Source organism: Lepidochelys kempii, chromosome 22, assembly GCF_965140265.1.
Source record: "Lepidochelys kempii isolate rLepKem1 chromosome 22, rLepKem1.hap2, whole genome shotgun sequence".
In the NCBI taxonomy this organism is placed as follows: domain Eukaryota; kingdom Metazoa; phylum Chordata; order Testudines; family Cheloniidae; genus Lepidochelys; species Lepidochelys kempii.
Window position 1 is genome coordinate 2529561 of NC_133277.1, and position 19222 is coordinate 2548782.

A 19222-nucleotide genomic window follows, 5' to 3' on the forward strand; every position below is an offset into this window, starting at 1 on the left:
GGGCAGCACGGCGTGGCCTGGCAGATATGGCATCTCGCAGTGCCCCAAGCGCCCACGCCCCCCCCATGCCCACACGGCAGGCCCAGACCGTAGTGAGTTGCCAGGGCACTGAGTGCCATGCTGGGCTGTCCCTCCCCGCCTTGCTGGGGCTGGAGACTGCAGCGAGTGGCCCCCGCTTCTCTGAGCACTGAATCTGGCCCCCGGGCCAAGCCTCAGCAGCCGGCTCCCCCTGCCCCAGGCCAAGCCCCAATTTAGGGTTTATAAATGCTTTTGCCAGCCCCATCGATCCCTGTCGCGGCCCGGCCTTTTCAAACCATCCGTGACACGGGTTTGAAGTGACCCCTCACTCAGCTGGTGCGGGGGCCAGAGCCCGGCAGTGACACGGACGAGACACAGAACTAACCCGGGGCCGCCCTGGGCAGGGGCTAGAGGGTAAATGGCCCCAGGCGGGGAACAGCTGAGATTGTCGTTAAGGTTTCACTTGCAATAACCTGAGCTTTGACTAACAGTGCAGGCGAGGAGCCCGCTCCGCACAGCACTGGCAGTGTGGCATTAAGCAAGTTTAGGGAATATTCTGAGGCCCAGGACGTGCCCCCCACTCCCCACCCAGGGCAGCCCCCTGCTGCCGCCCATCACCCAGGACCCAGACCTCCCCTGCCCCAATAAGCAAAGCCCGTCGCTCTGGCCAGGGTAACAAACAGCTTTATTGGTTGTTTTACAAAAGGGTTCATTAGCTACCAAAAAACACCCCTGCCCACACGAGGGGCTGGTTGGGCTGGCAGTGCCCCACGGGCAACGCGTGCCGTGCGGGTGGGCTGCTCTCTGTGCCTGGCTGGAAGCTGGTCCTGCCCCAGCTGCCTGCCCCTGCCCTGCTGGGCACAAACCTTCCTTTGCAGAACTGCCGGCTTGGTACTGAACGGGCTCATGCAGGCCTCGCCCACGAGCCCCGTGTCCTGGGTATAAACACAGCCTGCCTGCCGCTCCCAACCCCACCTATTTACAAGGGACTGGGCCGCCTGGCTCCAGTCACAGTGTCATCAATTAAACCAGCCCAAAGCCCAGAGCCCAGCCCAGATCTCAGGGCAGAGCCCTGCTCTCAGCCTGCGTCCGCTCACTCAGCCAGCGCCGCTGGCTTCATCTCTTCTCCTGCAAAGAGAGAAAATCGTCAGCAGGGCTGGGACCTCAGAGGGGCTAAGGCCATCACGGGCATGGGCCAGACGCAGCACGGCTTGGCTGGGCCCCTCTGCCCCGCCCCTGGCTGTAGAGAGCATGGGGCCCCAGCCCCAGAGCTCGCCAGCTCCTGAGGGGATGCCTACTGGCCATGGGGAAATGCCACAGCAGCCCCACCTGTCGCTGGCAGCCATGGCCGGGGGGATCCAAGCTCCCTCTTTCTGTGGGACCCAGCCCTCCCCAGCATTCCCCGCCCCAGGACTCCTTTAGGGGCTGCTGCCCTGAGGTGGGGCTCCATTGGGAACACCCCCGCCATGCCCGTGATCCGGCTGCCCAGCCCACCACAGAAACACCCAGCTGTCTCCGAGCCAGCAGGCCCCTCCCAGGGGCTCCCCACAGCACAGCAGGGCCCATGTGAATGGGGCTGCTCCCTCCTGCAGGGCAAGGTTAAAGCCCCCTAATGGTCTGGCTTGGCCAGGAGACTCCCCTGGCCAGGCCAGGCCCCTGTTCCGAGCCCTCCCTGCCCCTCCTAGCGAAACCCCTCTCCCACCGGCTGGAGACCCAGGAGAGCAAACCAGCCCCGGTGCAGCGTGCAGTGGAGAGAAAGGGAATCAGCCCCATCCAGCCCACGCTCGGCACCCCACACACCAGCCCCACCCCAGGGGGCCCAGTGTCCTGCCCTCGCTCTGCTGTGCTGCTAGATACTGACCCTGCAGGTCGCTGCTCCCCCAGTGCCTGGCAGGCCCCCAGGTTACGCGCCTTGGCTCACCTCACTACGGTCCCCGGCTGTCCTGCTGCGGCCGGAGCCGTGGCCCCGGGACCCCGTCGAGCCCCTGGAGGAGGAGCTGCCGGTCGTGGAGCAGTTGCTTGACACCTGGCCTCTGGAGAGGAAGGTGGGCCTGCTGTACGGGACGATCTCCTCCACTGCAAGGGAAGGGGCAGGCGCGTGGGTGGGGCTGGTGCTGCCTCCCGCAGCCTCCTGCCCAGCCCGCGCCCGGCGGAACGGGGCCCTGCAGGGAGCCCCTGCAGCACATGGCCGGGGATAGGCAGCTCAGGCCCCCATGGCTAAGCCCCACCTCCCCACGGCGTTTGATCTTTAATGTACCCAGTGCCCACAGCTCCTGGGCAGGGCCTGGACCCCATGGCCTCCCCTGGAGTCTGGCTGCAGGGCACCTCGGAGACCCGCAGTGCCCTGCCATGGAACCGCATTGCTACCGCGTCTGCTCACCGCCCCACGTACAGCCCCACCCTGCAGCCCTGCTGGCAATGCCCTGGGGCCAGGTGGGCCCTCCCAGCAGCCAGGAGCCAGCTGGGGGGCCAGACATCGGGAGGGTCAGGCTCCACGTGTGGCTGGCATGTCTGTGCCCGCGGGTGGCCGGTTTCTGGTGGGTGCCGCACGGCGGGGGTTACCGTCTCGCTGCTGGTGCTGGCCCAGCACGGTCCGATGGCCAGCTCTCCGCTCTGTGGCGTGGGCACCGAGCACGTCTCTCTCCAGAGAGGAGGCGCTGCAGGCCGGTGGAGGCGCTGGGGGCTGAGCAGAGGCCCCGGGGTCCTCGCTGGGTGGGGGCAGTGGGGGCGGTGGCAGATCTGTGTGAGAAGCAGAGGGAATTGTGTCAGCGGGCCAGTAAGGCTGTGCCCATCACACCCAGCCAAACCCAGGCCCCTCCCCAGCAGAGATCCTGATGGGGGTTGGTGTGACTTGGGAAGGGGGCCCTGACACGGAGGTTACACCAATGGGGCCATTGGCTCCCCGGCAGACAGAAGAGCCAGGAGCCGTGCTGCCCGGCCTGCTCCTTGCTGCCCGGCTGGCATTGCCGGGGCGCTCGCTGCCACAGGAAGGAGCCGCTGGTGCTGCCATGTGCCGTGCCCACACTCACCTCCCTGTTTCTTCTCCCGGCGGTAATGGCTGGACTTGGGCTTTTTCTTCGTTCTCGTTTTCTGTGCCGGGGGGAGGGACGCGTCACCGGGAGCAGGGCAGGCTTTACCTGTCGGCAAAGGGAGCGTGAGTCCCTGACCTGCCTCTGTCTCCCACCTCCTCCCACGGGCGCCGGCGGCTGAGCGCTCGGTCCATGGGCCACGCATGTGCCCACAGCGCCTGGCTCGCTGTTCCCCCAGCTCTCCGCAGGCTTTAGCAAAGCTCTCCGCAGCCGGAGCACACCGATCCCACCCTGGCAGCCCCAGAAACCAGGCTGACCATGGTGGGAGAGGGGGTATCAGTCCCTCTGTCTGGGCACAGGTGCCCCCACCTGCCAGGGCCGGGTGCTGCTGCGGGAACGTAGAGGGCTGGGCTGCACTCACCTGGGCTCCGGGAATTGATGTTCTCAGCACTGTGCGCTGGGGTCTGACTCAGGTTGCGTCTGTGCCCGTGTCTGGGTGTGTGGCCATCAGCCCCCTCCGTAAGGGCATTGAGATTTGGGTCAGACTGGGTCAGGGGAGGGCTCGGGGCTCTGGGCAAAGCCCCCGAGCCATTCGGCAACCGCCTGGAAAACAGCAAGGCCAGCCCAGTTAACCCACGCACTGCCTGGGAGCAGGCGGCTCCAGGAGCAGGTCTCCGGGAACCCACCCACCCCACCCGGGCAGACTTGCAAACACCAGCCATTGCTACAGCTGCCCTCTGCCAATGGGCCCCAGCTGAGAGGAGAGCCCAGCCTCTCTGGCCCCGTCAGGATGCCAGTGGGGCAGGGCTGTGCACAGCTCTGCTCTGGGGGCACCTGCCCAGCAGGAACTGGACCAAGACCCAGCAACCCACCTCCACTGGCTGCCCCAAGGGCCACACCGCAGGACCGCTCTGGGCCCCCTTCGGCCCCAGCTCTGCTCCCAGGCTGCGCAAGTCATGAGAATGCAGCCTCTTGTGCACATCAGACAGGCTCCCAGGCACTGCCGGCCGGGGGGCGGGGGGGGGGTGCTGGAGAGGACGAAGAAGCGGGGGAAGAGCACAGGTAATGTGGAATAATTCATCAGGCAACCAGAGAGCCACCCTGGGCATTAATCACCCCTGGCCCAGCTGGGTCTCCCTGGAACCTCTGGGGGACATCCCCAATCGAAAGCCACAGCACAGCATTGTCCCAGGCGAGGGTAAGCGTGGATACTGCAGGTCAGGATACAGCAGAGCTGGGGGGGCCCAGGGCTGGGGTAGCAGGGGCTGTGGGTCGGGATTGAGGGGCACCGGCGGAGCGGCGTGTGGGGCCCAGGGCTGGGGTAGCAGGGGCTGGCGGTTGGGCTTGAGGGGCTCTGGCAGAGCTAGGACACAGGGAGTTGTGCGAGAAAGCTCTCCAGGTGAAGGAGGAGTGACTACGGGGAGCTGATTATCTGTTGCTTTGTTTTTGTGTGCTTGCCATGTGCCTGCTTGACTGGAATTTATAGTGTGGGCTGTTCGGGGGGCTGTGTGCTGAGGCTAGTGACCTGGGGTTTCTTAATGAGGCTCTAGCCTGCTGTCCTTTGAGCCCTAACCCCTTTAGGCTCCCTTGGCAAGGGGCTGGCTCAGGTAGAACGGGGTGAACAGGTCAGCTCCAGAGAGACCGGAAGAGCTAGCAACTAGGGGAGTTTACAGAGGGAGTATGAGAGCCAGATGCTCCTAACAACCATTCTCTGAACCTAGGCCAACAAGTGTCCCCCTCCAAAAAGCCAACCAACCAACCAAAATCCCTGCAAGAGCACAAAACATGCAGGCAGAGTCCCGCAGCAGACCGAGGCTAGCCAGCGTATTGCACGGAGTGCAGCCAGTACGGTTACCTGCCTTGTGGGCAGATGGCTTGCTGTGTGCATGTTTGGTGCAAGGAGCTCTGGAGACCAGAGTGTCTGAACGGGAGGAGCTAATGGAGACAGAGAGATGCAGAGATGAGACCTTCCAGGACACAGAAGCGGGTCCCACCCCCAGTCTGATGCCTCTGTGCTGTTGAGGAGGATGAAAGTCTCGGGGAAGGAGAACATCAAAATGGAGCAGAGGGAACTATCCCATAGTTGGGATCCTCCTTCTAGATGATGGCATGGTGTCCACTCACACTGAGGATACCTCTTCGGGGGAGAGGACCTCAATTAGAAGAGCCAGGTAACAGTACTGGGGGAGTTGATCATTAGAAACATAGCTAGCTGAGTTTGTGATGACCGGGAGAACCACATAGTGAATTGCCAGCTGGGTGCAAAGGTCGAGGACTTCTTGAGACATCTAGACAGACTTATGTGCAGTGATGGGAAGGAGCCGTGAGTCATGATACATGTGGGTACCAATGACATAGTGAAAGGTAGGAGTGAGGTCCTGGAGGTCAAATTTAGGGTGCTAGGTAAGAGCTTGAAGTCCAGGACCTTCATGGTAGCATTCTCTGAATGCGTCCACCTGCACACACAGGGCCATTTAGACCGGCAGAATGTTTGGATGAGACAATGGTGTTCGGAGGAGGGATTTAGATTTAGTAGGAAATGGGAAACTTTTGAGAAAGGAGGAGCTTATACAGGAAGGATGGACACCACCTAAACCAAACCAGAACCAGATTGCTGACACTTAACATTAAAATGTTTGCAGAGGATTTTTTTAAACTAAGGGCTGGGGGAAAGCCGACAGGTACGGAGGAGCACATGGTAAAGAACAGAATTGTCAGACAAGACCATAGATGAACACACTATGTTGGGGAAGAGTCAACAGAGCTTTTGTAAAGGGAAATCATGCCTCACCAATCTACTAGAATTCTTTGAGGGGGTCAACAAGCATGTGGACAAGGGTGATTTTTTGGATATATTGTACTTGGACTGTCAGAAAGCCTTTGACAAGGTCCCTCACCAAAAGCTCTTACGCAAAGTAAGCTATCATGGGATAAGAGGGAAGATCCTCTCATGGATCAATAACTGGTTACAAGACAGGAAACGAAGGGTAGGAATAAATTATCAGTTTTTACAATGGAGAGAGGTAAATAGCAGGGTCCCCCAATGATCTATACTGGGACCATTGTTGTTTAGCATAATGATGGGGGGAAAGGCGTGAACAGAGAGGTGGCAAAGTTTGTAGACAATACAAAATTACTGAGGATAGTTAAATCCAAAGTGGACTGTGAAGAGTTACAAAGGGATCTCACTGAACTGAGTGGCTGGGTGGCACAATGGCAGATGAAATTCAATCTTGATAAATGCAGAGTAATGCCCATTGGAAAACATAATCCCAAAAAAACATACAAAATGATGGGGTCTAAATTAGCTGTTACCACTCTAGAAAGAGATCTTGGGGTCATTGTGGAGAGTTCTCTGGAAACATCCGCTCAAAGTGCAGCATCAGTCAAAAAAGCGAACAGAATGTTGGGAACCATTAGGAAAGGGATAAATAGAAAGAAAATATCCTAATGCCACTGTATAAACCCCTGGTGTGCCCACACCTTGAATACTGTGTGCAGTTCTGGTGGCCATAGCTCAAAAAAGATACATTAGAACTGGGAAAAGTACAGCGCAGGGCAACACAAATGATTAGGGGGGTGGAACAGCTTCTGTATGAGGGGAGATTAAAAAGACGGGGACTGTTGAGTTTTAAGGGGGGCACAGGCACGGGAAGTAGGAGTGTGGGGGGTGCTGCAGCATCCCCAGTTTTATACGGTATCCCAGCTGCCAGCCCCACTCCCAGCCATGCACACGGGAGCCCAGTTGCCGGTCCCGCAGGCGGGGCTCTGCTCCTGGCTCCGTGCCTGCCCCCAGCCTCGGCCCCCTTGTCCCTGTCTGTGTCCCCCCCGGACACACGGCCCTGCTCCTGGTCTCAGCTCTGAGGGGGGGGGCACGAGGTAAAAAGTTTGGGGATAGTTTTCCTGGCTTTCAGCACCCCCACTATGAAAAGTGTTCCAACGCCACTGAAGGGGGGATATGACAGAAGTCTATAAAATCATGAATGATGTGGAGAAAGTGACTAAGGAAGTGTAATTTACCCCTTCACATAACACAAGCACCAGGGGTCACCTAATGAAATGAATAGGCAGCAGGTTTAAAACAAACACAAGGAAGTACTTCTTCACACAACGCACTGTCAACCTGTGGAACTCCTTGCCAGGGGATGTCATGGGCGGCAGGTATAATAGGCCAGGGGACTCAAGGGAGATTACTGAGGAACCCAGGAGGCTGAGTAGCAAATGCTTCCTCCTCAGCTGCCCCAGAAACTGCATGGGGCACAGCACAGAGACAGATCAGAGAAATGCTTTTCCCCGGGCAGCTTGGGGTCTGGGGAGGGGAGGTGCAGCTTGGGGCTCCTCTGGGCCACAGATGGGAGGGGAGTTTCAGGGAACCTCCGGGTAGGTGTGAGTGTGTGTGTGTGGGGCTCGGGGCTCCGGCCAGCCCGGGACTCCTCTGGCCGACAGGGGGTGCGCGGGGCTTCTTTGGGCAAGAGGGGGGTCCTTGGGGCTCCGGCCATGGGGCGGGAGCGTGGACAGAAGGGGCAGAGCTGTGGCTTGCCTCCCCAAAGTGGGACTCTATCTGCCGCCCGTGGGGAATGTTTTGAAGGCCAAATTATAACAGGGTTCAAAAAAGAATTAGCTAAGTTTGTGGAGGATAGGTCTGACTATGGCTGTTAGCCCAGAGGGTCAGGTCAGCAACTCCATGCTCTGCGAGTCCCTAAACTCTGATGTGAAGCTGGGACTGGACGACAGGGGATACTTGCCCTGTTCTGTACCTTCCCTCTCAAGCACCTGTCCCTGGCTGCTGTTGGAAGGCAGGATCCTGGGCTAGATGGACCATTGGTCTGACCCAGTCTGGCCGTTCTCACGCGTGTGGGGGGAGCCCCGGGCTGGGGTATCAGGGGGCTGCGGGTCGGGATTGAGGAGCACAGGCAGAGCTGAGTGGGGAAGCTGGCCTGACCCAGGCTGGCACTCCACTCGCCCAGCTTCTCTCTCCTGCGAAAGGTTCGGGGAGCCCCCAGGAGGCTGAGCCCCAGGGGTGGGGTGGGGGCGCCTCCTACCGGGGTAGGTGCGGGATCTCGAAGTGATGCAGCCTGGGGATGTCCTCGGCAGCTCTCATCTCATCACGCGGCGAGGGCGTCAGCGTGGCCGTGGACTGCTGCCCGTAGGAGTGGGCGGGTGAGGAGATGTCGCCGCGGGGCGGGGGCAGGGGGCACTGTTCCTCCTGGACGTTCTCCATCAGGTAGGTGCGTTCGGGCAGCGGGGGGCACCATTCCTCCGCCTCTGCACTGCAAGTGGGGGTATGTTAGACCCTGCCGGGCACCACAGGCCTGGACGGCGCCTTGGCTCTCACAGCCACCCCACTCAGCCCCGCAGGCCGCCCTCATCTCGCCCGGCTTCACATGCCACCGCACCCGTCCCACGGGCCTTCCCGCCCGTCCCACGGGCCTCCCCGCCCGTCCCACGCACCTCCCCAACCGTCCCACGGGCCTCCCCACCCGGCTCCATGTGCCTTCCCGCCCGTCCCACGGGCCTCCCCACCCGTCCCACGGGCCTCCCCGCCCGTCCCACGCATCTCCCTGCCCGTCCCACGCACCTCCCCACCCGTCCCACGGGCCTCCCCGCCCGGCTCCATGTGCCCTCCCGCCCGTCCCACGTGCCTCCCCACCCGTCCCACGGGCCTCCCCGCCCGGCTCCATGTGCCTTCCCACCCGTCCCACGGGCCTCCCCGCCCGTCCCACGCATCTCCCTGCCCGTCCCACAGGCCTCCCTGCCCGGCTCCATGTGCCTTTCCGCCCGTCCCACGGGCCTCCCCGCCCGTCCCACGCATCTCCCTGCCCGTCCCACGGGCCTCCCCGCCCGGCTCCATGTTCCTTCCCACCCGTCCCAAGGGCCTCCCCGCCCGTCCCACGCACCTCCCCAACCGTCCCACGGGCCTCCCTGCCCGGCTCCATGTGCCTCCCCACCCGTCCCACGGGCCTCCCCACCCGTCCCACGGGCCTCCCCGCCCGGCTCCATGTGCCTTCCCGCCCGTCCCACGGGCCTCCCCACCCGTCCCACGGGCCTCCCCAACCGTCCCACGGGCCTCCCCGCCCGGCTCCATGTGCCTCCCCAACCATCCCACGGGCCTCCCTGCCTGGCTCCATGTGCCTTTCCGCCCGTCCCACGGGCCTCCCCGCCCGTCCCACGCACCTCCCCAACCGTCCCACGGGCCTCCCTGCCCGGCTCCATGTGCCTCCCCACCCGTCCCACGGGCCTCCCCACCCATCCCACGGGCCTCCCCGCCCCGGCTCCATGTGCCTTCCCGCCCGTCCCACGGGCCTCCCCGCCCGTCCCACGTGCCTCCCTGCCCGGCTCCATGTGCCTCCCCACCTGTCCCACGGGCCTCCCCGCCCGGCTCCATGTGCCTCCCCACCCGTCCCACGGGCCTCCCTGCCCGTCCCACGGGCCTCCCCGCCCGGCTCCATGTGCCTTCCCGCCCGTCCCACGGGCCTCCCCACCCATGCCACGCACCTCCCTGCCCGTCCCACGGGCCTCCGCGCCCGTCCCACACGCCTCCCCGCCCGTCCCACAAGCCTCCCCGCCTGGCTCCATGTGCCTTCCCGCCTGTCCCACGGGCCTCCCCGCCCAGCTCCACATGCCCCCCCCGCCCATGCCACGGGCTTCCCCACCCGTCCCACGCACCTCCCTGCCCGTCCCACACGCCTCCCCGCCTGTCCCATGGGCCTCCCCGCCTGGCTCCATGTGCCTCCCCGCCCCATCCACATGCCTCCCTGCCCGTCCCACAGGCCTCCCTGCCTGGCTCCACGCCCCTCCCCGCCCATCCCACAGGCCTCCCCGCCCGTCCCACGCGCCTCCCCACCCGGCTCCACGTGCCTCCCTGCCCAGCTCTACAGGCCCCCGGTGCAAAGCCAGGCCGAAGGGGGAAGCACCCCATGGCTATGGCTGTAATCAGCCTCTGTCATAGACTCTCCTGACCGAGCCTCTGACCTGACCCAGGCAGGCTGGCAATGCCATAGGTCTGCCTGGGCCCGCCCAGCTCCCTGCAGTGCCTCTGGCAGGGCTGGGGGAGTCTGGCGCGAGGGGCAATGTCTGCCCGGCCCCGGCAGCCACTGGTGCAGACTCTGTGTTGCCATGGGCACCCAGATCCTGGCCGTGGGATCGCTGGGTGTTTGTGCGGTGACACCGTCCCTGCTAGGACAGAGAGAGCGGTAACTGTGCTCACCTGGCAGCCAGCTCTTCCTCCTCCTCCTCCTCCTCCTCCTCCTCCACATACTGGCTCAGCTCGCTGGCCGGAGGCGGAGGGGGCAGCAGCTCCGTCCAGTTCAGCGAGGGCGTTTTCACCGGCTTCCCCATCGACTTTGCTTTGCCGATTTTCACCACTAGAGAGACCGGAGCCAGACAGGCGTTTCTGACACAGCGAGTGGGGCAGCCCCACAGCGAGCCCCCTGCCTCTCGCCTGCCCTCGGAGTCCACAGTGGCTGTTGAGGGCGTGGGCTGGGCCCAGGGTCCAGCCAATCCGCTTCGGAGACACACGGCGCTTCCCAGCGCTCCGCGGTGTCCTTGGGGTGCTCCTGGCAGCGGAAGGTGGCTCCCATGCCCAGAGAGCGCCTGGGGCCAGCCGTCGGAAGAGCCAACTCTGTGCCTGGCACTGGCTCACTGGGCCCCCCACCCCGCGTCCCCCGGGCTCCACAGCCCGACCAGCTGCACACCCAGCGGTTCCCACACGGCGTCCCTACCCTGCTCAGCTCTGCTGCGCTCCGGGAGCGCGTACTGGCTGCCGGAGGGGCCAGGCTGGGGGCTCCGCGGGCTCTCCTCTGCGTCAGGGGAGGGCAGGCTGGGCACCCCGTACGGCACCAGGGGTGTGCTGGCATAAGGCGTGGTGTGCTGCGAGAAGGCCCCGTTGAAGGTCCTCATCTCGTCGCTGGCAGGGTCAATGGTGCTGTAAATGGGCCCGTCCGACGCACCCGCCCCAAACTTCTCCGTCTGGGCGAGGTAGTTGGAAATCCCGGCCTCTGCGGGGCAAGTTACAGACACAGGACACTGCACTATGGGGACAGTTCAGCCACGTATGGGGTCATTTGGCTCCTGTCCTGCCCACCACGTGGCTGAGCTGTTGCTGGCCCAGAGTTCCCAGCGTTGGACCAGCTGCCTTGGGCTGCTTCTCCTGCCCCTCTCCAGGAGCTCAGCCCACCTGCTCCCCAGAGCCAGCGACAGCAAAGCCGGCTTGGGCCCCCAAAGGGGGACTCAGCTCGGCTCCCTCGCTCACCCAGCCCCCACAGCCTTGGGGCCGGAGATGCCCCGGACATGGGCCCATTCGTCCTGGCCCCTTTCCTGGCTGCTCTAAGCCCAGCCCCCTGCCACGGCCTGGCCACCCGCAGCTCCCCATGCCCCACCAGTACCATTGTAATATCTCTCCGTGGCATCATGGATCCCCGTGCAGCAGCTCGTGCCAGGCTCCTTGGCATTCCCATTGAGCAGCAGGTTGGGGGCGGGCCACGAGTCCGCCAGCCAGGGGTAGTTGGAGGCGCTGGTGGCCATGGCCAGCATGCCTGGTCTGCAGGGAGAGAGGGTAGGGTTGGGGCTTATGTTCACTGCGTGCTGGGTAGCCCTGCTGGAGGGTTTCCCCAGCGGCCCCCGGCCGCTGCGGAGCGTGGGGTGGGAGGCCTCTGCACTCACCTGCTGTTGCCGTGGGCCGGCCCCTCTGCGTGCGGGAACGAGACTGAAAGAGACAGAGATGCTGCGCTGAGACCCGGCTGCTGAGGGTCGGGTGAGGCCTCGTTGCTGCGGGTTGTGTTTGACCCGGCTGCTGAGGGTCAGGTGGGACCCAGGGGCCAGGCCCAGGTGCCATTGCAGAGCATGGTGACCAGGCTGTGGTAAGCAGGCAGCTCCCACAGTTCAGCAGCCCAACCCCCGCCCCAAAAAAACCCCACAGGTCCATGTCGCAGGCCAGGACCAAGACACCTCCAGGGCCGGGCCGGGCTCTGACCTATGTGGACAGGGCTCGGCCGGGCACCGTTTGGGTGAAGGGAGTGAGAGACATGGCAGAGACGGCAGCAGCCAGAAAGCCGAGCAGGGACCCGCTGGGGACAGCTCTTTGGGTGCAGGCGACGGCAGGCTTGACACTGCAAGCACGGCTGGTCTCCTGCTGCTCGCCTCCTCCTGTGTTCAGGCAAACGGGACTTCGTAGATAACCTTTGTAACTCAAGCTGGGTCAAGGGGCCCCGCCACGTTCTCGGGGAGCCCCGTGGCTGGGGCGAGGTTAGGGCCTTACCTGCTGGCGTGTAGGCAAAGGAGGCTGCAAGAGAGGAGGGGAAACGGTCAGCCGCAGCAGCTGCAGGCGGGAGGAGAATGCCAGGGCACAGCAGGGGAGCGAGCAGCAGGGCAGGAGGTGGGAGCTGGGACCAGGCACAGGGCAGCGCAGTGGCATTCACAGGAGCATGGCACACTGCACCCCCGTCAGGCCCCAGGCCCCCCGGCTGGTACATTCTACTGGGAGGGGTGGGTGACACAGAGGCCCTGCTCCCTTTGGGCCCCAGCCTTGTTCCCCTGGATCTGCCTCTGACCCAGCTGTCTGGTGCTAGCAGCCACGCTGGGGAGCCCGGGCCTCCCCAGCGGGCAGCGGGCACAGGGATCCCCTGGGAAGATAACTGCATAAGGGTTCACCAAAGGGTGGCTTGTTAGGTCTCAGCTGAGGGCTAGTAGCCTCTGGGGTGGGGCTGGGGATGTGGGGTTTGGGGTGCAGGAGGGGGCTCAGGGCTGGGGCAAGGGGTTGGTTTGGGGGGTACAGGGTCCCGGTAGCACTTTCTGTGACTCCCAGGAAGCGGGTGCCAGGTCCCTGTAGCCCCTAGGTGCAGGGTGGCCAGGGAAGCTCTGCGTGCTGCCCTCGCGCCTGCAGGCGCTGCCCCTGCAGCTCCCATTGGTAGCAGTTCCCAGCCAATGGGAGCTGCGGAGCCGGCACTGGGATGGGGGCAGCGCACTGAGCCTCTCTGGCCGCCCATGGGGCTACAGAGATCTGGCAGCCACTTCTGGGAGCTGTGCAGAGCGAGGGCGGGCAGGGAGCCTGCCTTAGCCCTGGGCCCCCACTTTGCTGCTGACTGGACTTTTAACGGCCCAGTCAGCGGTGCCGATCAGAGCCACTGGGTCCCTTTTCGACCAGGCGTTCCGGCTAAAAAACGGACAGTCAGCAGGGCCAATGGGTTGGTCTGATGTACTCAGGGCACCAAGAGGCCCCTGGATCCTTCACTGAGGAGCTGTTGTCTCCTGGCCGAGGGGCGCAGCCAGCCTGGCTGGGAAGCGTGGCCGAGCAGTGACTGTGGTTCTCAACCTTTGATTGTATAGAATTGAATTCTGTTCAGTCTGTTTTCAGTCTGGCTCTCGCGGCCCCCTCAGACAGTGTGCAGGCCCCCAGGGCTCCGCAGAGCACAGGCTGAGAACCACGGCTGCATGAGACGGGAGAGTGTCTAGGCTCTCGAGTACATGCTCGGACTTCATTAGATTTGTAACCGGGTGTTCCCACCAAGGGCTGAGCGTGCAGCAGGGCAGTGAGTGGAGGGGAACAGGTGAGCTGGGTGCACTGAACCTTTGGGAGCAGCGGATCGGGCACTGCGAGAGCCAGGGGACTGGGGCCGGATGCTCCGGGGAGGCGCGGGAGGGCTCGGGGGTTGCGAGGTGTCACTTGTTAGCCTGCAGAGAGTGCGGGGCGCCCAGAGGGCAGTGCCTGTGTTGCCTGGGGCCGCTGCAGTGGGGAGCTGACCCCTGGCAGGCACAGACAGGGCTCCCTCCCGCTAAGGACAGGAGGTAGCGAGGTGCCCACAGGCCTGGGCACCCCCAGGAAGTGTCACACCCATGTGCGGAGGGTAAGCAGAGGGGGCGAGCTCTGCACACGGGCTAGCTCTGGGGGGAAGCAGCCAGGCTGTGGGGATGGCCCCCTTATGTCCCAGGCAGAGCCTGACTTGCCCGCATCTAATCTGGAGTGGCCCAGTCCATGGCACAGTGTGATGGTGGTGTGCGGGGGGGCAGTCCCTGGTGAGCAGGGGAGGGGCTGATCCCTGGCATGAGGTTGGGGTGGGGGCTGGTCATGGTGCATGGTTATCAGGGTTGGGGTGGGGGCTATTCCTGGTGCACTGGGGTGGGGGTGGTCCCTGGCATGCTGGGGTGGGGGCAGACCCTGGTGTGTGGTGGTGGGTGTTGGGGGGGGCTGTCCCTGGAGCACTGGAGTGGGATCGGTCCCTGGTGCGTGGCGGTGGGGGTTGGGGTGGGGGTGGTCCCTGGCGCACCGGGGTGGGGGTTGGGGGGGGCTGTCCCTGGCGCACCGGGGTGGGGGCAGACCCTGGTGTGTGGTGGTGGGGGTTGGGGGGGGCTGTCCCTGGCGCACTGGAGTGGGATCGGTCCCTGGTGCATGGCAGTGGGGGTTGGAGTGGGGGTGGTCCCTGGCGCACCGGGGTGGGGGTTGGGGGAGGGCTGTCCCTGGCGCACCGGGGTGGGGGCAGACCCTGGTGTGTGGCGGTGGGGGTTGGAGGGGGCGGAGGGGAGGCTGGCCCCTCACCCGTGTAATGACTCAGCTCCTTCCTCTTCTTGCGGCGCCAGTAGATCCAGAGGCTGAAGCACATCAGGATGACCCAGCAGGCCCCGCCAATGCCCGCGATGAAGGCCGGCTGCTTCACCACGTCTGTGATCTGCTCGGCCAGGCTCACGTTCTCCCCACTGCTGATGGGCACCGAGCCCTGGTCCAGGGCAGGCTCTGCGGTGGGTACAGGTGGCAAAGGCAAGGCAGTGAGAGGGCGTCTGCATGGCCCGACCTGACCCCTTCATGCCACAGCCCCCCTCATGTGGCCAGTGGTCCTGCTGCAACCCCAACGCCGCCGGTGCCCATGTCACACACACCCCAGCATCCCTCTGACCCTGGCAGGCACTGAGCCCCGACACCCCCGGCAGGGACTTCCCCCTCCCTGCCTGCCCTGCCTGCAGTCTGCTGAGCTCCGAGCAGCCCAGTGCCCCGGCAGACAGAGCCGCCCCACCTTCATCCAGTGCCTTGCTGCCCCTCACCGCGCATGGGCAGTGCCCAGCACTGCAGTGACTCCAGGCGGGCACAGGTGAGAGACGTGCAAAGCCTGGGCAGGGAGGGGTGCAAAGGGAGGTCCTGGGGTGACAGCCGCCACCTGCCCGCTCTGCCGAGCGCACTCACTGATCTGGATGGGGACGGGCGCGCTTCTCACTCCTACGCCGGCGCTGGTGACAGCGGCCACCTCGGTGCGGTACAGCACCCCGGGCACCAGCCCCTGCAGCACTGCGGAGAGCACCGTGCCCTCCACGCTGCTGTTGATATGGAAGCGGCTCTCGTTCCCGAGGCACCAGATCTGCCAGGGAGAAGACTCTGGTTACCTGTGGCTTCAGGGATGACGTGGAGCAGCTGCCCCCACCCCCAGGCGCCTGGCATTGGCCCCGCCAGAGCATGCAGGCAGTGCGGGGCTTGATGACCCTTGCCAGTTTGGTCGAACCCTCCTGGCAGCACCTGTGCCCGGCACATTGGATGCACCTGGTACCTGCCCCCCTGCAGTGCCACCTTACCCGGTAATCCTGGATGATGCCGTTCTGCTCGCCGACAGGGGGCGGCTCCCATGACACGCTGATGCTGGTGCTGTTGCCCACTGTTACGACGGAAACTGCCTGAGGGGGGGCGCTGGGGGCTGGGAGGGAGGAAAGAGGGTATAGTGCTGAGGGCTGGGGGGAGCTGCACATCAAGGGGACTGGCCAACCGCGAGCACCATGCCTGGCCCCAAGAGCCTCCTGCTGGCCCCTGGACTTGCCCCAGGCTCCCTCCACCTGGCCCAGCCAGGAGGGGACGGGTGCGCTGCACATCCCCAGGGAGCCAGCAGCCCCAGGGGAGGGCAGCAAGCTCTAGCTGCTCCCGGGCCCCGGCTCTGACAAGCCACAGGGCACCAACACCCTGTCGGCAGCAGCTGGGGAGGGAGCCCATCCCAGAGCACGGCCGCCGGCTCCGTGACAGGCACCATGTAGCCACGGCCCACGGCCCGCGGAGCTGCCGGGCCAGGGCAGGCCAGCCGAGGTAGGCATTGTGGGACAGCCAGGTTAGCGTACGCACTTCGCACTCCCCCCCGCACAGCAGCCCTGGCCCCCCCCCCGACGCCCCTCCCGCCCTGCTCAGCGCCGGGCTCCTCTGCCCCCACGCCAGCCCAAGGAAGCCAGGGAGCACCAGCCGGGGCGGCGTTCGTGAGGATCCCGGCCCCTCCCGCGGCGGCCACGGTCAGGGAGCCCGAGTCCCTGCAGGCGGCTGCGTCGCTGGCCCACGGCACGGCAGCTGCCCGGGGAGATGCCGGCCCTGCCCGGGGGCCGAGCTCTGAGAAGGGGCTGCCACCACCCCACTGACCTTCCTCGGGCGTGCGCACCACCAGCACCTCGCTGTCCACGCCCTGGAACTCGTCGAAGTAGGGGCGCAGCTTGACCTCGTACTCCTGGCCCTTGCGCAGATCCACCAGCACGGTGCTCCGCTGGGCCGGTGCCGGCACGTCCTGCACCAGCCAGGTGCTGCCCCGCGGGCGGTACAGCACCCGGTAGCCCTGGAGAAACTGGGCCTGGCGATTCACCTGGGGAGAGGGGACCAAGCCACGGGACAGCATTGGGGAGCGCTCGCCCGCGGCCCCAACACGGCCCGCGGCCTCCGGAGAGCTGGAACCGGGCTGCTCCCCATGCTCTGCCGTCCCACCCCCACCCACTGCACCCTCTACGCCCCCCCCAGCAGCGCACCATCCACAGTGCCCTGGCACACCCGCCCGGGCTCTCTCCACGCTTCCGGGCCCGCCTCCGCCTCTCCACCCCCGGGCCAAGCTGGAGCTGGTACTCACAGTCCAGGACGCCTGGATGGTGGTCGAGGTGAGGATGACGGGCTCCTGCAGCTGTACCACGACCTGGCCGAGCTCGCGCTGCACCTGCCGGTGATCCACACCCTGCCTTGTGGGGCTGACATCTGCCAACAAACCCAGCGTGAGTGCGGTGCCCAGAGTCACCCCACTGTACCGGGCAGAGGACACAGGCACAGGATCGGGCACAGGTGCCCCTCAAGCCAGCCACTGGGCTGGGCACATATCTGTCTCCAGGTGCCCACTAGGCCCTACTGCCCAGGGACCTGCTGGGACGGCCAGGAGCCCCTGCCCTCTGCTGGGGCCAGCTGTACCAATGGCTAGGGCCGGCTCCCGGTGCTCAGCTGCCTGGACACACACCATTGCCTTGTGCTTCTGGAGTGGGGCCTGCAGGGCGGGCCTAGAGAAGACATCGGGGGGCTTGGGCTGGGCCCCAAAGCCCAGCGCAGGTGCTGATGAGGAAGGCAGGGGGCCAAGCAGCCTCTGCGTCAGGACAGGCCATGACACTCGGAGCAAGGGTGCTGGGGCACTGTGCTCGGGAAGAGGAAAGGCTTTCCCTGTGGCCTGGGGGGCACAGGCTGCTGGCTCTGGGCAACAGAAACCCGGGCAGCCTTCGGGTGTCCTTCCATCCAGCACCCTGCTGCTGAGCACTCCCAGCCTCACCTAGCCCATTGCCCTCCTCTCTGACCTTGCCCATCCCTCAACGGAGACCCCGGGGCCCTGCCCATCACCCCCTGAGAACCCCTTGGCTCTGCCCATCCCTGCCTTCTGCTGAGTCCCCCTCCCCCAGGATGGCCTTGGAGCCCCCACCCCGTGTTTTACCCTGTGCCCACGCTGCCTCACCTTGCGTGCGCACCGGCTCCGAGACGGGGCTGGGGTCGCTCAGCCCGTAGGCATTGGCGGCGCGGATAAGGAAGAGGTAGATGGTGTTGGGGTTCAGGCCGCTCACCGTGTGCTTCTCCACCTGCACGTTATCGGCCACTGTCTGCCAGGTGCTGCCTGAGGACTGGCTGCAATGGGGCGTGGGGAGAGGGGTGAGCCACAGCCAGGTCATCTGCCACCTCCCTGTGCACCGGGCAGGGGTGGGCAGTGCCTGGGCCTGGCCTGGCACAGGGGGGCAGCAGCAGAGACAGAGCTCGCCATGTGAGGGCGATTCCAGAGTCCAGCAGGCCCAACGGTGCCAGGGCCCAGCACAGAGGGACTAGGGAGCCGGGGCCCAGTCTGGGCCAGGGCAGGGGCACTCGGCCCCTCTCTCACTGGGTGTCCGAAGGGAAAGCAGAGTCTCCCCCTGGGTTACCAGCACCGCCTGCTCCAAGTGTGAGCCCTAGGCCTGCCGCCAGCCACAAGCCCCTGGTGTCACTGGCTTCACCCCGACTCCCCCATCAGCCTATGGGCGATGCCGCCCCGGCTGCCATCCCCTCCACGGTGACTGGGCCTGCCAGGAAGGGGCTCCTCCAGCCAGCGAGAGATGGGGGGCGGGATAGGGTGGGGCAGGGAGCCCAGGAGCACTCGGGCTGGGTTTGTGTTCCCAGCCCGGCCCCCTTCCCACATCCCAAAGCAGGCACTCCCTGGGCCCCCCACGTTTTTGTTTTTTGGGGGCCTCTCTGGTGGGCGCCCTGGGCAGCAGTGTGCAAAGCGTTACCTGAATGCTTCAATGATGTATGTGGTGACTGCAGTGCCCCCTCTCTGGGGGCTCGGCTTCCAGACCAGGGTCACGCTGTTCTTGGTGACATCAGTGACCAGCGGCGCTGAGGGGGGTCCAGGGAGGTGGCCTGGTTCGGAGAGCTGCACCTGGAGGTCAGCCCCAGTCTCTAGAGAAGGACAGATTGACAGACTGACAGGGAGGCACGGAGTCCAGCCCGGGCGTGTGCTCCCAGACCGGATTCCAGCTGGCAAATCCAGAGCCTTTCAGTGCACGGGCCCTGCCACAACCACGGCCTCTGGCGGATGAGGCCAAGGGGGACACGGCAGGGGAGAGGCACAGTGCCAGGCCTGATGCTTGTGCTGCGCCCGTTTTGTGGGCGAGGGTCGTCAGATTCCAGGCCTGACAGTGCAGCGCTGCTCACCAGCAGGCCATCCCCATGTCGTGCTGGCACGGCAGTCCTGCTCTTGAAGCTCAGCACACGGGAAGGGCCCAGGCCTGCCAGGAGTGCCCTGGCTGAGAATGCGGCTGGGGGCTGGAGAACCGCCAGGAAGTGTTTCATAAGAACATAAGAACGGCCAGACGGGGTCAGACCAATGGTCCATCTAGCCCAGAATCCTGTCTTCCGACAGCTGCCTGCACCGAGCTGATGAGAAGCTCAGCTACGCCCC

General features: G+C 64.8%; 1 protein-coding gene across 6 annotated transcripts in view; it reads right to left on the reverse strand.

Moving 5' to 3' along the window:
* Positions 1 to 686: 686 nt before the first annotated feature.
* Positions 687 to 19222, reverse strand: part of ROBO3 (roundabout guidance receptor 3) — a 147647-nt gene continuing 129111 nt past the window's right edge. For 4 of the 6 annotated variants that reach the window (XM_073320818.1, XM_073320821.1, XM_073320820.1 and 1 more), the window contains 18 exons: positions 18552 to 18720; positions 17753 to 17919; positions 16895 to 17016; positions 16420 to 16636; positions 15600 to 15718; positions 15217 to 15388; positions 14578 to 14772; positions 12304 to 12327; positions 11709 to 11751; positions 11432 to 11586; positions 10769 to 11044; positions 10255 to 10411; positions 8090 to 8317; positions 3469 to 3650; positions 3048 to 3155; positions 2581 to 2757; positions 1880 to 2094; positions 687 to 1146 (listed from right to left, as the gene is read on the reverse strand). In XM_073320818.1, coding sequence (XP_073176919.1) covers positions 1922 to 2094; positions 2581 to 2757; positions 3048 to 3155; positions 3469 to 3650; positions 8090 to 8317; positions 10255 to 10411; positions 10769 to 11044; positions 11432 to 11586; positions 11709 to 11751; positions 12304 to 12327; positions 14578 to 14772; positions 15217 to 15388; positions 15600 to 15718; positions 16420 to 16636; positions 16895 to 17016; positions 17753 to 17919; positions 18552 to 18720 — 2684 coding nt within the window. In that variant the 3' untranslated portion in view covers positions 687 to 1146; positions 1880 to 1921. Of the gene's footprint in view, positions 1147 to 1879; positions 2095 to 2580; positions 2758 to 3047; positions 3156 to 3468; positions 3651 to 8089; positions 8318 to 10254; positions 10412 to 10768; positions 11045 to 11431; positions 11587 to 11708; positions 11752 to 12303; positions 12328 to 14577; positions 14773 to 15216; positions 15389 to 15599; positions 15719 to 16419; positions 17017 to 17752; positions 17920 to 18551; positions 18721 to 19222 lie in introns of all 6 variants that reach the window. The other 2 variants (XM_073320817.1, XM_073320816.1) reach the window with 2 other exon arrangements.